General features: G+C 46.8%; 1 protein-coding gene across 4 annotated transcripts in view; it reads right to left on the bottom strand.

Annotated features, from left to right (window-relative positions):
• LOC123754899 (POU domain, class 6, transcription factor 2) overlaps positions 1–18567 on the bottom strand; it is a 1116985-nt gene that overhangs the window by 35510 nt on the left and 1062908 nt on the right. For 3 of the 4 annotated variants that reach the window (XM_069332920.1, XM_069332922.1, XM_069332923.1), the window contains 3 exons: positions 3591–3869; positions 2535–2720; positions 1638–1763 (listed from right to left, as the gene is read on the bottom strand). In XM_069332920.1, the coding sequence (XP_069189021.1) occupies positions 1638–1763; positions 2535–2720; positions 3591–3869 (591 nt within the window). Of the gene's footprint in view, positions 1–1637; positions 1764–2534; positions 2721–3590; positions 3873–18567 lie in introns of all 4 variants that reach the window. The other variant, XM_069332921.1, reaches the window with a different exon arrangement.

Below are 18567 nucleotides of genomic sequence, written 5' to 3'. Positions count from 1 at the left end.
CACCTAGGCAGCCATTCTGAGCCATCACCCTCCAAGGCAGCTATCCTGACCCATCACCCTCCAAGGCAGCTATCCTGAGCCATCACTCTGCAAGGCAGCCATCCTGACCCATCACCCTCCAAGGCAGCCATCCTGACCCATCACCCTCTAAGGCAGCCATTCTGACCCATCACCTTCCAAGGCAGTCATCATGACCCATCACCCTCCAAGGCAGCCATCCTGACCCATCACCCTCCAAGGCAGCCATCCTGACCCATCACCCTCCAAGGCAGCCATTCTGACCCATCACCTTCCAAGGCAGTCATCATGACCCATCACCCTCCAAGGCAGCCATCCTGACCCATCACCCTCCAAGTCAGCCATCGTGACCCATCACCCACCTAGGCAGCCATTCTGAGCCATCACCCTCCAAGGCAGCCATGCTGACCCATCACCCTCCTAGGCAGCTATCCTGAGCCATCACCCTCCAAGGCAGCCATCCTGACCCATCACCCTCCAAGGCAGCCATCATGAGCCATCACCCTCCAAGGCAGCTATCCAGACCCATCACCCTCCAAGGCAGCTATCCTGAGCCATCACCCTCCAAGGCAGCCATCCTGACCCATCACCCTCCAAGGCAGCCATCATGAGCCATCACCCTCCAAGGCAGCCATCCTGAGCCACCAGTGCACTAGTGACACTCCGTCGTCTCCTGGACAAACCCATGGCTGTGTTCAGGATGCAATAGCAATCCTCTTCACAGCCGTAACGAGTTAAGGGTCGATTACCTAACTACGTACGTTGATTACCTTATTAGGTGTGCTGATTATGATATCAAGTTCTCTGAATACTGAACCACCATGACTATCCCAGCCTTATTGCACTCGCCGAGTTCCTTATTACATTTGATGATTATTTCTGTCTGCACTTGCCAGTACCAACACAATTAGTTGTTGAACAAATGCACAAGGGTCGAGAAGAGGGTTCAAACCTTCGCACGGGATGTTCCCAGAAGCGCCTTAGTCAGTGTTGATATATCACGCTATTGTGATTTCTGTGTGTGTACAATTAATTGTTGTTTATCACAACACTTTGGAAAGAATATAGCTAAATCTTGCCCCGTCATTCATCAATCCACATTCCGTGAAGAATGGCCATCCTTACTGTTGTCATTCTATCACTAAAATTACACATTCCACTATCAACCAACGACAACTCCAACAACTTGCTCTGATTCCACAACAGCTCTTCATCAGTAGGAGACATGATGTGTATCATCACACTTGACATGTTCTGCAGAGTGTCCTGCAGAGTGTCCTGCACAGTGTCCTGCACAGTGTCCTGCACAGTGTCCTGCAGAGTGTCCTGCAGAGTGTCCTGCACGGTGTCCTGCACACTACTGTTGGTTACTATCTCATCCCATCACACAACACTTGTGCACATGTATATACACTTTTCGAGACTATGATGCATACGTAGTGTTCGATGACTTGATTGTTGGAGAACGAGTTTGTTGGCGATTTCACCCGCTTTCTTCATCCCAATATTTTTTTCTGCCACTCTTACTCTCTCTCTCTCTCTCTCTCTCTCTCTCTCTCTCTCTCTCTCTCTCTCTCTCTCTCTCTCTCTCTCTCTCTCTCTCTCTCTCTCTCTCTCACCTGTGTGCTGGGGGTGTGGTCCCGGCTGGGGGAGGTGGTGGAGGGGAACAAGGGGGTTCATCAGCGAGGAGCCTTGAACGCCAGCCTGTCCCAGAGGTATGGTCAAGATGGGCTGCACCGCGATACCTGTCGGAAAAAAATGTCTTAAGAGTGAAGGAAGGTAAATCATAACTCATAAACATTAACAAGTTACCAGAGTGATAGAAACTCTTGTTTAGGGACAGTCAAGTGTATGTTAAAAACACTGATAAAGCTTAAACAAACATTATTTCTGAATGTATGAAGAGCGGTTTTTGTTTTGTATTGTTGGAACATATTTTTAAGACAGGTAAAATCTATGTAAGAAATTAAAAGCGTAGAAAATCAAGAAAGTTTCTTGACTGTAAAAAAAAAAATCTTAGATTGATGGATAATCAATCAAAAGATAGTGAAAAACTTCTGAAATTAGCGGAGAAGCTTTCAATCGTGTTGGGAAAGCTTCCAAAATAGGAAAGGATTCCAAGAGTGGCGAAGCTTCCAAGGTTAGAGGAAAATATGCCAGTATTAGCAAAGCCTCCGCGTGAACGAGGAAAATTTCACAGTCGCAGTTTGCTAACGAATTTGATACACTGAAGTTAAAGGATGGAAATAAACAGACGGAAATCAAACTGAGCAAGAAATAAAAAAATATTAAACAGCGTAGAATAATGATATAACATTAATAAATATTACCATAGAATCACAAGACATACAAAGAGAATAAATGTAATTATGTATATGATCAGATGAACTATTAAATGCTTGAGAGGCCACCTAGAAGATGGGAAACTGCTGCCTCAGACGGGCTAATGGTCCAGGTCGGGGAGCCTTGGGACTAATAAGAAGAGCTGGGCGTTACCGACCCTGGGAGTTACTTACCCTGGGAGGTGGGGACGAGAAGCTGGGCCCCTTGGACCCCCTGGGTAACGTGGCCGGAGGTCAACACCATCTGGGGGACAGTCGGCGCGTTATTGGCCCCCGCGCTGTTGTTCATGCCGCCGGGGGGAGGTGGCGCTGCCGTCGCCGCCGTCGCTGCCGCCGCCGCCGCCGCCGCCGCCGCCGCAGCTGTGCCGGGGGAAGACATGATTGGTCACATGACCTGCACTTGTATGTAATACATGTAGTAAAATATATCTTCGTAATAAAGGCTTTAGGTGACATGTGGGAATGATGAAGGCTGAGTCACGAAGGCGCGGTTCTAAATACTTTCTTTTGTTGTGGAAGTCGGTGTGTAAAATACAATCACATACTAAATTTAATTAACCCTACGCACAAGAAAAAATGTCATAAACGAGTACTTTATAAAGCGAGGTAATGAAAGCAAAGACCCCAATTTTTTTTTATTGAAACTAGTGGACCAGAGAACACCCGGGTAATTAAACTATGGATACTATAAGAACGTCACTCAAATTGTGGTCCCAAGGAAATCACGACAACTATTGGCCAATAGAATTAAGGCTACGTTAAGTGCAGTCACTACAACATGAGGTCAAGAAGACGGTGCACCCCCGCAGATAAGGTCATGGCACTAAGGTCATAATTACTAAAGTCATGAAGAAAGCACATGGTCACACATTTCACTGCGCACGACGTAATTTATTGCCTGCGTCTATAAAAGAGATTCTCACAATGCAAGAACTAATTATTATATATTTTATGGCAGGGCTATAGCAGTTTAATATGTTAAGCAGTAATGGTGATTATAAGCTCATGATGGAAGGGATAATATTTTATATGTACTCTGCAAGTAATCAAGGTTGTAAAGGTGCAATTTGCATTGATTAACCACTGATATTCCGATTACCTGTCTCGTTATTCATTATACATGCAATTCTCGCTTTGATAACACGGTTAACCAACCTTAAGACACCTGCTCAGGTGAAGGTGACTGTGGCAAGACGTGCAGGCTGGGTGTAGGAGAGAAGCAACACTCACCTTGGTTGTGTTGGGCCAAGTGTGGGTGTAGGAGGGATCCCACGCCAGGCACTCCTAAGCCGCCTTGGAGCCCCGCTAGCGCCGCCATCTGCGTCTGCAGGTTCTGTTGCAGGTTGTGAAAGTTCTGAAGGTTGTGAAGATTGTGGAGGTTGTGGAGGCCGTGAATGGCATGGTGGAGGCTGGCCAGCCCCGCCCCGGGACTGGATGCCCCGTGGCCAGGGGCCATGGTGGGGGAAGGCGACGCTGCAGTAGGGGGAGATGGGGGCGGCGACACACCACCTGCTGGGAGAGATTGCAAAGGTTACCGTCTGAAAATCCAACAGGTGTACCGGTAGGGCAAACTTGTGTCGCAAAAGGTCAAAATGGTGTCACGGAAGATTACACTGGTGTCACAGAGGATCAGACTTGTGTCAAGGGAGGTAAGCAAGTGTCGCGGAAAGTTAAATTAATGCCACGAGAGGTCAGACTGGTGTGACGAGAGGTCAGACTGGTGTGACGAGAGGTCAGACTGGTGTGACGAGAGGTCAGACTGGTGTGACGAGAGGTCAAACTGGTGTGACGAGAGGTCAGACTGGTGTGACGAGAGGTCAGACTGGTGTGACGAGTGGTCAGACTGGTGTGACGAGTGGTCAGACTGGTGTGACGAGAGGTCAGACTGGTGTGACGAGAGGTCAGACTGGTGTGACGAGTGGTCAGACTGGTGTGACGAGAGGTCAGGCTGGTGTGACGAGAGGTCAAACTGGTGTGACGAGAGGTCAGACTGGTGTGACGAGTGGTCAGACTGGTGTGACGAGAGGTCAGGCTGGTGTGACGAGAGGTCAAACTGGTGTGACGAGAGGTCAGACTGGTGTGACGAGTGGTCAGACTGGTGTGACGAGAGGTCAGACTGGTGTGACGAGAGGTCAAACTGGTGTGACGAGAGGTCAGACTGGTGTGACGAGAGGTCAGACTGGTGTGACGAGAGGTCAGACTGGTGTGACGAGAGGTCAGACTGGTGTCATAAGAGGTCAAACTGGTGTCGTAGTATATTAAATATCTTGCTATGTTTCGTTGAAGGCTTGTACGGGGAAGGAATGTTGGGACGAGTGTGATGGTGAGGGTAAAGTAGTGGTACTGTACCATGGGAGGCGGGCAGCAGGTACCATGGGAGGCGGGCAGCAGGTACCATGGGAGGCGGGCAGCAGGTACCATGGGAGGCAGGCAGCAGGTACCATGGGAGGCGGGCAGCGGGTACCATGGGAGGCGGGCAGCGGGTACCATGGGAGGCGGGCACCGGGTACCATGGGAGGCGGGCAGCGGGTACCATGGGAGGCGGGCAGCGGGTACCATGGGAGGCGGGCAGCGGGTACCATGGGAGGCGGGCAGCGGGTACCATGGGAGGCGGGCAGCGGGTACCATAGGAGGCGGGCAGCGGGTACCATGGGAGGCGGGCAGCGGGTACCATGGGAGGCGGGCAGCGGGTACCATGGGAGGCGGGCAGCGGGTACCATGGGAGGCGGGCAGCAGGCTACCCAGGTCCACAGGGCACCGGTAGTAGCTCTTCACCCCACAAATCTACACCTGTATACCCGACCCCTCACCTCTCCTCACCCTTCTCCTTTCCTCATTCCCTCGCTTATTCTCACTCCTCAGCATTCTACCCTTACCCTCTCACCTCCCCACCCATTCACATCTTTACCCCCCCCCCCGCACCTCTACTCCTCCTTCCGTCCCATTGCCACTCCTCCCTTCCACACCCACTTAACCCCTCTACCTCATGTCACCCCGTCCCCTTCCCTCCACGGACCCCCCCCCCAGCACAACACCCACCCCATCACCTCTTTTCACAGCACACCTAGTTACTATTAATGCAGGAAACTGGTGGTTTTTAACGTCAAGTTACAGCCCCGCTCCTGTGCCAGGTAAATCTACTACGGGCTCACCATAGCCCGTGATTTTGTTCCAAGTAGCGAATCTTAATAAACAACAACAACAACAATGCTTTTTGACACTTGCAGTCCGCCCACAGGCCACAACCATATTGCAGCGCTAATGAATACATTGTCGTCAGCCTCAGTATCTGTGACTCCTTTCCCTTCCCTTCCCTTCCCTTCCCTTCCCTTCCCTTCCCTTCCCTTCCCTTCCCTTCCCTTCCCTTCCCTTCCCTTCCCTTCCCATACCTTTGCCATTCCTTTTTCCCCAAGTCTCCTCTCCTACACATCCTTCTCCCATTCTTAATTACCCTCTCGTTTCCACCTCAATCCTTCGGTCTCTCAACACCGTAAACATCTCTTTCCAGACCTTCCTTTTTAATGACCTATTCCTCTCGTTACTCTTCGTTTCCTTTCCCTCACTTCCAAAATATCACTTTTTCCTCCCTGCCTACCAGGCCCATTATTTCCTCCCTGCCTTCCAGACCCATTATTTCCTCCCTGCCTACCAGGCCCATTATTTCCTCCCTGCCTTCCAGACCCATTATTTCCTCCCTGCCTACCAGGCCCATTATTTCCTCCCTGCCTACCAGGCCCATTATTTCCTCCCTGCCTTCCAGACCCATTATTTCCTCCCTGCCTTCCAGACCCATTATTTCCTCCCTGCCTTCCAGACCCATTATTTCCTCCCTGCCTACCAGGCCCATTATTTCCTCCCTGCCTTCCAGACCCATTATTTCCTCCCTGCCTTCCAGACCAATTATTTCCTCCCTGCCTACCAGGCCCATTATTTCCTCCCTGCCTACCAGGCCCATTATTTCCTCCCTGCCTTCCAGACCCATTATTTCCTCCCTGCCTACCAGGCCCATTATTTCCTCCCTGCCTTCCAGACCCATTTTTTCCTCCCTGCCTACCAGGCCCATTATTTCTTCCCTGCCTACCAGGCCCATTATTTCTTCCCTGCCTACCAGGCCCATTATTTCTTCCCTACCTACCAGACCTATCGTCTTCCACCCCTACCCCTGACCTACCCAGTCTATATCCTTCCTATCTCCCCCCCCCCAATAACGCCAACAAGGACGCCACGCCAATTATATAGCAGACGGTAATGACTATAATGATGGTGATTATGATGATGATGATTATGATAATGGCTGCAGCGGAGACGGTGACAGGTAGGAGTGTGTGTGTGGCCTGGCCTTCACACTTGTGTACAACACACACACACACACAGACACACACACACACACACACACACACACACACACACACACACACACACACACACACACACACACACACACACACACACACACACACACACACACACACACACACACACACACACACACACACACACACACACACACACACACACACACACACACACACACACACACACACACACACACACACACTCACACTCACACTCACACTCACACACACTCACACACACACACACACACACACACACACACACACACACACACACACACACACACACACACACTCACACACACACACACACACACACACACACTCACACACACACACACACACACACTCACACACACACACACACACACACACACACACACACACACACACACACACACACACACACACACTCACACTCACACTCACACACACTCACACACACACACACACACACACACACACACACACACACACACACACACACACACACACACACACACACACACACACACACACACACACACACACACACACACACACACTCACACTCACACTCACACACACTCACACACACACACACACACACACACACACACACACACACACACACACACACACACACACACACACACACACACACTCACACTCACACTCACACTCACACACACTCACACACACACACACACACACACACACACACACACACACACACACACACACACACACACTCACACACACACACACACACACACACACACACACACACACACACACACACACACTCACACACACACACACACACACACACACACACACACACACACACACACACACACACACACACACTCACACTCACACTCACACACACACTCACACACACACACACACACACACACACACACACACACACACACACACTCACACACACACACACACACACACACACACACACACACACACACACACACACACACACACACACACACACACACTCACACTCACACTCACACACACTCACACACACACACACACACACACACACACACACACACACACACACACACACACACACACACACACACACACACACACACACACACACACACTCACACGGAATAGTAACAGAACGAGAGGACATGGATGGAAGCTTGAAACTCAGATGAGTCACAGAGATGTAAGGAAGTTTTCTTTTAGCGTGAGAGTAGTGGGGAAATGGAATGCACTTCAGGAACAGGTTGTGGAAGCAAATACTATTCATAATTTTAAAACCAGGTATGATAGGGAAATGGGACAGGAGTCATTGCTGTAAACAACCGATGCTCGAAAGGCGGGATCCAAGAGTCAATGCTCGATCCTGCAAGCACATATAGGTGAGTACATATAGGTGAGTACACACACACACACACACACACACACTCACTCACTCACACACACACACACACACACACACACACACACACACACACACACACACACACACACACACACGCACACACACAGTGCTACTCTCTATCTTGCTCTGATGAAGGCGAATTGAGCCGAAAACGTGTTCAGCATTCTCTAATTTTTCAAATGTGATTTTTCCGCATACTTCGATCAGTGTTTTTGTAATCTCTGGGCCTTGTCCCAGTTCTTCTCACTCTTTCGATCAATTGTATATGTGTTATTTTGTATATATAATTGATTACTTGAATATGCATTAATATGCGTATATAAGTGATTACTCGTATACGCTTTACTCTGGGACAATACGCAGAGATTAGACCCGGTGAATCTATAACTATTTGCATACCTAAGATGAGCTATAACAAGGAGGAAGAAGAGAAGCAGGAGTCAGTCCACCACCTTAATATTATTTTTCATGCCAACTGCAGGTCTGGTGCGTAGTAGGTGAGTTGACAGACGTGGCAGAGGTATTTGAGAGCGAGCAAGGGCTGTTAACAATTATTTAACTCAATCTCTTCGAATCGAAACACATTCATCTGGTCTGATACTACTGTCCTAATAGACTTCAAGTTATGTACCAGATCTGATCCTCCGTCCCTGGTATATACTAAGAGCCCTGATCAACACGCCCTGATCGAGTCTCCCCGACCCCCCTTCGCCCAAGCCCCTGAGCGCTTTGTCTGCGATCTAAGAGTCGCCTTAAAGGCTGGAATCATGAACCAGATGCTTATTAACAACCATGACCGACTGTCTCAATCATTAGAAACTAGTTAATGTGATCCAGACCAGGTGTAAGTGGCTGTGACTCGCCTGGTAATTTCATTCCTCGATAATTTGTTGACAAGACTCGTGTTTATGCGGCGCGGGGTTTAGCTTGCTGCAATTATTTCTCCATCACTTTTATTACGTAACTGTCAGTGCAGTTTACACCTCAGAGGTCGATAAAACGCAGCTAGTGTGCTCCATAGAGCGAGATTCCTGCGTCTCTGCCTGTACATTAAACTTTGATTTACACGCGCGACCGGCCTTTAAAACTGTGTAAAACTTGAACGGAACCCCAGCGCCACATGAAGGATAGAAGACAGCCCGTCCTCATCATCCAGTCCGTCCTCATCAACCAGCCCGTCCTCATCACCCAGCCCGTCCTCATCAATCAGCCCGTCCTCATCACCCAGCCCGTCCTCATCAATCAGCCCGTCCTCATCAACCAACCCGTCCTAATCAACCAGCCCGTCCTAATCAACCAGCCCGTCCTCTTCACCCAATCCGTCCTCATCACCCAACCCGTCCTCATCACCCAGCCCGTCCTCATCAATCAGCCCGTCCTTATCAACCAACCCGTCCTCATCAACCAGCCCGTCCTCATCAACCAACCCGTCCTCATCAACCAGCCCGTCCTCATCAACCAACCCGTCCTCATCAACCAGTCCATCAACAAAGGGCAAATGCTCATTAATCAAGCCACCTAACCCCGTGTTTATGAGCGAAAAATGGTTTACACACGACTCACAACTAATGACGTTCGAACACTTAACAAACGCCAAATGTTCGTTACTACGGCTATCAAACCCGCTGTTTATGAATGAAAAACACTTTACTCACGACTGACAACTGATGACGTAGGCATTCTTCTCGAGCAGTGCTTTGATCCGTCTTCTGTTCTAGTCGCACTCCTCTAAATGCTTCATTCACGAATTGCAAAATACCAATAATGGCTAACGGAACCTACCCATCTAACCTAACCTACGTTAGGCCTGACTATTGAGCACATTCTAGTATGAAATAATATTATGTTATATTTGAGAAAATACACATTTTGAACATGCAGCGCTTTAAAGTTGATGAATACGTCTTTGGGTTCGGCCACCGCCTGGATGAGTCTAGCTTAGGGACAGGCAATGAAATCAAGTAAAGTTAGGAGGAATATGATCAAAACATGCCAGATACCTTGTGGTGTCAAGAAAGATGACACAGACAAAAAGTCTAGGATTTATTAAAGACAGGAGAGGATACGAATGGCAGCGAGCCTCGCGGGTAGGCTACAGGAATGTGAGAACGCATGTATTTAGCATGAGGAGAGTGAGGAAGTGGAATAACTTACAAAGGAAGACAACCGAGGTCAAAACTATTCATAAATTTAAATGCAGGCATGGCAAGAAACCAGAGGAGCTGTTGCAACTGACCAACAATAGTCCTATGCACAGTTAACAAATTTTAGAATAACTTGTATGCTATGAATTTGCAGACAGTAAGTCACAATAACATGGCTGAAAATTAGTCACCTAAACCACCTATGTGAAAAACAAAGGAAATGTCGACAATTTGGTCCACACTGGACCATTAGCAGCTCATGTACAGAAATAAGTATATGATCTGAGGAATGCTAAATAAATTATTTGCATCCTGTTATGCCTAAATTAGAAGATACAGCTGAAGGATATTTTTCCTACACATAAAAACAAATAAATATATGAAGTCTAAAGATATTCACCCATATGGATGTATATCTCTAGTTTAACCGGGACTTAAACACCACCAAATTAAAGGCTAAAGCCTGGGAATGTCAACTCCAGAAGCCATGCGGTAAAGCAGGCCGTCCTCCCGAGCGTTCCCAACATCACTAAACTGGTGTACTAAATTGCCGGAACCTAACCTACCCGAGGACCCACGCACACTGATAGCACTGTGCAAGACAACAAACGCAAACGAGAACAAAATTGAGAAGACGTCCTAAAATTATTAATAAGCAGAGGAAGATCACACAGTTTCGGGTCTTCCACATGAGAGGTAAGTGTTGACCAACACCACCAGGCGGCACAAGTAGCAACGGTGCACCAACAACAACAACTAGCAACTTTACAATAAAGGAGCCATGACACCACGAGCACAGGTGTAACCCTGTCAACACATGCAGCCTCTCTCTTCCCACCCTACTGTAACCACAGCTGTCCCCTCAACCCCACCCCACTGTAACCACAGTTGTCCCCTCCACCCCACCCTCTGAGGACTGCGCCACACCTGTAACCACAGCTGTCGCACCAACTGGGTCACAGGTGGTTCCTGTACCCATAAGTCCGTCCCCCCCCCCCCACCAACCACACAATTTCTTAACCTTTTATATTTTTTCGACTAACTTTATCAGCTTCCTAGAATTATCAAGAATATATTACCCGGCTTCTTTTATTCCTTGTTTGATGCGTGTCATTTAGCAGGGAAATTATCGAGACCATTAGATACTTAAATTGAGGCGACGTTGCATTGGCAAGCTGCGCTCTGCAAGAATGGTAAGCAGCAGCATATTATGCATGCTAAATAACAATGTTTTGCATGCTTCAACGTTGCAGATAGTTACCTAATTAATGTGTGTACTTTGCATAAATTGCAAAGTGTATCACATTAAAATGTATATATTTGTGAGTATGCATTTATACATCTCTGTGTATATATATGTATATATATATATATGCGAATTGTAAGTTTGGATTCATATATGTATGTCACGTTTGCATATATGTGTGTGTGAGTGGTGTTTGTATGTAACTATATTCTTACACAAGTTATATATATATATATATATATATATATATATATATATATATATATATATATATATATATATATATATATATGAATGTATGTTTGTATGTATTTATGTATGTACGTTCCTAGCAACGTTCCAGGAGGAGGAATACCTCAGAATAATGATTCATTCTCAACACACAAGTCACAATGCTACATCATTATTCAAGGTTTCTTGATCAATTATTTTGACTTTAAAATAAAAAGAGCGTAACTAGTCAAGACCAATCTCGATAAGCGAGGCCACGGAACCAAAAGTTGTCAAGCTCACTGCGCCTCAATACAAGAACGGAACATTAATGAAATTGAGCATCTAGAAAGCGTTATAATTACTACTTCATGGAGAGATGTACGAGTTTTACTGTCTGACGATTTCACACACGCACACACGCACACGAAATATATACACGCAGCCAGAAACACATACCCAAACAGGCACGAAAATAATAATACACATGCAGCAAGAAACACAAATGCTTGCCAGCACACATAAATATATAGCACAAACACATGCAGCATGAAATACAATTGTAGAATACAGGGTTCTGGAGCTAGTTATCAATCCCAGCAAGCACAACTAGGAGAACGCCACTTGGTAAACACACTCACACACACACACACACACACACACACACACACACTCACACACACACACACACACACACACACACACACACACTCACACACACACACACACACACACACACACACACACACACACACACACACACACTCACACACACACACACACACACACACACACACACACTCACACACACACACACACACACTCACACACACACACACACACACACACACACACACTCACACACACACACACACACACACTCACACACACACACACACACTCACACACACACACACACTCACACACACACACACACACACACACACACACACACTCACACACACACACACACACACACACACACACACACACACACACACTCACACACACACACACACACACTCACACACACACACACACACACACACACACACACACACACACACACATACACTGCTTATATATTTAAATAATTTACATATATCATATATTTGTTCAAAAACAGCATTGGATTAAATATAACTTTGGATATGATAGATCGGATACTCGTAAGATCATATGACACATCTCCTACGACGGGCGAGATCATATTAAACATTTTCCAGCAAGTATGAGAAGCTGTGAGACATCTCCCGGTAGATGAGGAAGTATGTGGGGCGCCTTACAGACCGTTAGAGATAATGTTATATCTCTCAACACATTAGAGATTATATTAGTCATCTTCCCGAACGTGTCAGCTCACATCACACTTTTCTGAACGCTTCATCTAATCTGAGACACCCTTCTCTTCCTGCCAGATTATGTGAGACGCGGGAGATCATGTGAGATATCTCCTTACACGTGGGTAGCTAAGAGAAACATCCTGCACGTGGCAGGCCAAGAGAGACAACCTGCACGTGGCAAGCCAAGAGAAACAACCTGCATGTGGCAGGCCAAGACAAACATCCTACACGTGGCAGGCCAAGACAAACATCCTACACGTGGCAGGCCAAGACAAACATCCTACACGTGGCAGGCCAAGACAAACATCCTACACGTGGCAGGCCAAGACAAACAACCTGCACGTGGCAGGAAAAGAGAGACAACCTGCACGTGGCAGGCCAAGAGAGAGAGAGACAACCTGCCCGTGGCAGGCCAAGAGAGACAACCTGCCCGTGGCAGGCCAAGAGAGAGAGACAACCTGCCCGTGGCAGGCCAAGAGAGAGAGACAACCTGCCCGTGGCAGGCCAAGAGAGAGAGACAACCTGCCCGTGGCTGGCCAAGAGAGACAACCTGCACGTCTGATATGATACAGGACATTGCCCAACGCGTGCTTAACTGAATAATTATTTTCGAGAAGCTTGTCCAGGATAAATACTTGTAATTATTGCCCTGAGACAATACCAGAGAGGCGGAGGGCCTGTGTGTGCTCACCGTGTTGGGCTTGCCTAGTTGTGTCTACCTGCAGCAACACAGACCTCACGAACCCCGCCTGAATATTGCTGTACCTGGTTCATTCACACCTTTTGATTTTCCAGTACTCTGTAAAATGTACCTATTCGGGCTTGAAGCTGTGACTAGAGGTCACTTCTGTCAATTATACTATAGAGTTTGCTCCATTTCTTTACCACCTTCGTTGCCCACGAATTTTCATATTCCACCTGTTCTCCCTTGTTCTGTTGTCACACGCTGGGAAAAGCTGTCTCCATTAACTTTGTCAATTTCCTTATTTAAAAAGTCTTGATAATTTAGCCTCTTGAGTTTCTCTTTTCCAGTGACGCTATATTGAGTTATTTTACCCTGATCTCTCAACTCATCATCTGGTACTAGTCTCTTTGCATATATTTGACTTTCTTCATTTTCTTCTTCTACTTTGCCAATTTCGGGTTCGATAATGGCAAAGTATACTACGACTGGACCTACGTACGCTCTATATAGTATTTTTCAAGATTAATGTTTTAGTTGTTGAATGCCATTGTTATGTTTACCAGTATTACATATAATGGTGATGCTGTCTGTATATGTGACTCTGGTGTATGACCAGTGTTACTTGTACACCCAAGTGCTTCTCCCGTTTGGATTCTTCCAATTACCTCTTTTCACATTTTCTAAATTCTTATTAATTTACATTGTCATATACGATATATTGTCCTCCAGAAGATAGTATACGTATATCAGAAACAGTAATAGTCAAAACACTGAAACCTGCAGGAACCCTCCGGGTGTTTCCTCACCCACAACAACTACTGTCTCCTGTTTATGAGACACTCTCTTACCAAGTCTAGTGTTTCTGTCCTTGGCCTCTATGCTCGCCTCTGTGCATTCATGGGCTATGTATACAATCATCTGGTTTGTCCTCGCCCCTACCTCACTCTCTCAGAGAACTTCCTGGAGGAAAACTCTCGCCCTCCTATAGTCTCCCACTTCCTGCCTAACCACTTGGACTGGACGGTAGAACGATTGTCTGGCTTCATGTAGGTCGGCGTTCAATCCCCCGTCCGTCCAAGTGCTTAGGCACTATTCCTTTCACCGTCCCATTTCAAATCCTTATCCTGACCCTTTTCAAGTTCAATATAGTCGTAATGGTCTAGTGTTTCCCCCTGATACTTCCTTCTGTACTTCCTTGTCTTACTTCCTTCTGAACATCATCCACACCTCCTCCAGCTTGGCAGTGTAGACGAACACACAAGTCGCTAGCACTCAGCCTATGTTATATCCTTAATGTCTACTTCACTCTGGGTTCATTCACAAGGTTTGTTGCCTGATCACCCTATCCTCCTCCACGCTTTTTTGTAATTTGATGTTATAGGAAGTACCTATTTCACCCACCACGTGTCGTCCCCACTATGGAGTGTACTCACCTAGTTTTGCTCACAAAGTTATGTTTGTAGGGTAGAACATCTGCTCTTAAGTTCTGCCTTTCGACCTTATATGTAGTGACTCATTTCACTCGTTTTCCATGTCATATTTACAAATTCCTGCTCCCCAAAAAAGCAGCCCGTAGCAGATGTCAAACTCCCAGGTACCTATTTATTGCTAAGGGAACTGGGCAGGTGAACAAAAATTTGCTCATTTGTTTCTTCCTCGGCCGGAAATCGAACCTGGTCCCTTAGGACTACTACCCCCAAGGGCTGTCCACTCAGCCACGAGGCCCATCATTGGTGTGTGTGTATTTGTGCACGCACGCACGTTAGCACGCACGCGTTCAGTAGGTAAATTTTGTTCCGCTGATATCTCTGAAACCAGCCAAGCAAATTTAATGCAATTTGGCATGATTATTATCAGAGCCTAAGTCTAGACCTGATTCGATTTTGGTGAGTTTACCTTGCATATTATTGGGTAATTTGCATAATTATGCAAATACATACAGAGGATCCACTCAAGTTTTAGTTTTAGTTCTAAATGCAATGACCAGACTTAATTTAGATTTTACTTTAAGACTGAAACAACGTTCTCGTTTGCTCGTTACTCTTATTCAGTTCTGATTTATAAAATAATGACTGAGATTAGAGATTTATTCTCAAGAAAATTAAGGTGATATATTTCCATTGCAGTTTTAATATATTTCTAGACATTAGGGGCAAACGATTTGATTTCACGGGATTTAGATTTGTATCTTAATCTTCGCTATAACAGATTTACTGAGTGAACACTGTACAATGTTGACGAACAATGTGGCGTGCAAATAATGAACATAGCTTAAAGAAGATGTGATAATATGTGAAAATTGTTGAATGAAAAATATGAAAATGACTAACCAGTGTTCCATGAACGCAGCGTCTCACGGAACTACCTGATCCCTGAAGAACCACCAAGACCAGTGAAAATATTACTGAAAACACGACCGCTAATAATATTACTGAAGATGTATCCCAGTGATAATACTACTGAAGACACGACCAGTGAAAATATTACTGAAGACAACACCAGTGATAATATTACTGAAGACAACACCAGTGATAATATTACTGAAGACAATACCAATGATAAAATAATATGAACGTATCACAACAGAATTAAGTATTTCAATTTATGTTTAATGATTCGGTGGAGTCTCTCTACATGCTGATGTAGAGTTAAATACAGGAGTCACTCTACACGCTGATGTAAAATTTAATACAGGAGTCACTGTACACGCTGATGTAGAGTTAAATACAGGAGTCACTGTACACGCTGATGTAGAGTTAAATACAGGAGTCACTGTACACGCTGATGTAGAGTTAAATACAGGAGTCACTGTATACGCTGATGCAGATATCCTGGACCGGAGATAATTGCAGCGAGCTCTTAAGACACAATCGACCAGGAGAATGTGCAGTTAAGACATATCTGACGTAAGCTGAGTCCCGGCCAGCTGACGTCTCCCTCATACACTGTAGTCTTGACACCATGTTAAGACACCCACCCACAGCCCTGAGGACAGATCGAGAGTGTGTGTGTTTACTAGTTGTGTTTTTACGGGGGTTGAGCTTTGCTCTTTCGGCCCGCCTCTCAACTGTCAATCAACTGTTTACTAACTACTATTTTTTTTTTGTCCACACCACACACACACACACACCCCAGGAAGCAGCCCGTGACAGCTGACTAACTCCCAGGTACCTATTTACTGCTAGGTAACAGGGGCACTTAGGGTGAAAGAAACTTTGCCCATTTGTTTCTGCCTCGTGCGGGAATCGAACCCGCGCCACAGAATTACGAGTCCTGCGCGCTATCCACCAGGCTACGAGGTGTGTGCATGTGTGTGTATTCACCTAGTTTTGCTTGCGGGGGTTGAGCTCTGCTGTTTCGGCCCGCCTCTCAACTATCAATCAATCAACTGTTACTAACTACTAACTAATTTACTACAATCAACTGTTACTAACTAATTTTGTTTTGTATTTTTTCACACACGCACACACACACACACACGCACACACACACACACACGCACACACACACATTAACACACACACACTCTCCTCGTTTGAGCTACGAGGAGAGATTACGGGAATTAAGCCTCATGTTGCTGGAAGATAGAAGAGTTACGAGGGGACATGATCACCACATACAAAATTCTCAAAGGAATTGATAGGGTAGATAAAGACATTGTTTAACACAAGGGGCATACGCAATAGGGGACACAAGTGGAACTTGATTGCCCAAATGAGCCATAGAGACACTAGAAATACTTGTTTAAGTGTCAGAGTAGTTGACAAATGGAATGCTTTAGGAAGTGATGTGGTGAAGGCAGACTCTATATACAGTTTCAAGTGTAGATATGATGGAGCCCAATAGGCTCAGGAACCTGTACATCTGTTGACTGAAAGTTGAGAGACGGTACCAAAGAGCTCAACCCCAGCAAACACAACTAGGTGAGTAGACACATACACAAACATTGAATAGTCCGCTAAGTTGCTGGAAATTATCAAAGTACTAAGTTAGAGACGAAACCCTACGAAAACCAGGCAGAAAGGCCTGAGGACTGGTTCCATACCGGTCCTGTCTTCTGAAGCCAACCCGGCACGGACAGTATCACCTGGGTAGGCCAACACCCCACCTGTGCCCCCGTACCAACGCCCCTCCTGTGCCCCTGTACCAACACCCCACCTGTGCCCCGGTACCCCCCCCCCCCCCTGTGCCCCCGTACCAACGCCCCCTCCTGTGCCCCTGTACCAACATGTCCTCCTGTGCCCCAGTACCAACATGTCCTCCTGTACCCCAGTACCAACATGTCCTCCTGTGCCCCAGTACCAACATGTCCTCCTGTGCCCCAGTACCAACATGTCCTCCTGTACCCCAGTACCAACATGTCCTCCTGTGCCCCAGTACCAACATGTCCTCCTGTACCCCAGTACCAACATGTCCTCCTGTGCCCCAGTACCAACATGTCCTCCTGTGCCCCAGTACCAACATGTCCTCCTGTCTCCCAGTACCAACATGTCCTCCTGTCTCCCAGTACCAACATGTCCTCCTGTGCCCCAGTACCAACATGTCCTCCTGTGCCCCAGTACCAACATGTCCTCCTGTGCCCCAGTACCAACATGTCCTCCTGTGCCCCAGTACCAACATGTCCTCCTGTGCCCCATTACCAACATGTCCTCCTGTCTCCCAGTACCAACATGTCCTCCTGTGCCCCAGTACCAACATGTCCTCCTGTGCCCCAGTACCAACATGTCCTCCTGTGCCCCAGTACCAACATGTCCTCCTGTGCCCCAGTACCAACATGTCCTCCTGTGCCCCAGTACCAACATGTCCTCCTGTACCCCAGTACCAACAT

This window comes from Procambarus clarkii, chromosome 28 (assembly GCF_040958095.1).
Source record: "Procambarus clarkii isolate CNS0578487 chromosome 28, FALCON_Pclarkii_2.0, whole genome shotgun sequence".
In the NCBI taxonomy this organism is placed as follows: Eukaryota; Metazoa; Arthropoda; class Malacostraca; order Decapoda; family Cambaridae; genus Procambarus; species Procambarus clarkii.
The sequence above is the reverse complement of the archived record's forward strand: the minus strand, read 5'-3'. Positions and strand labels throughout refer to the sequence as shown.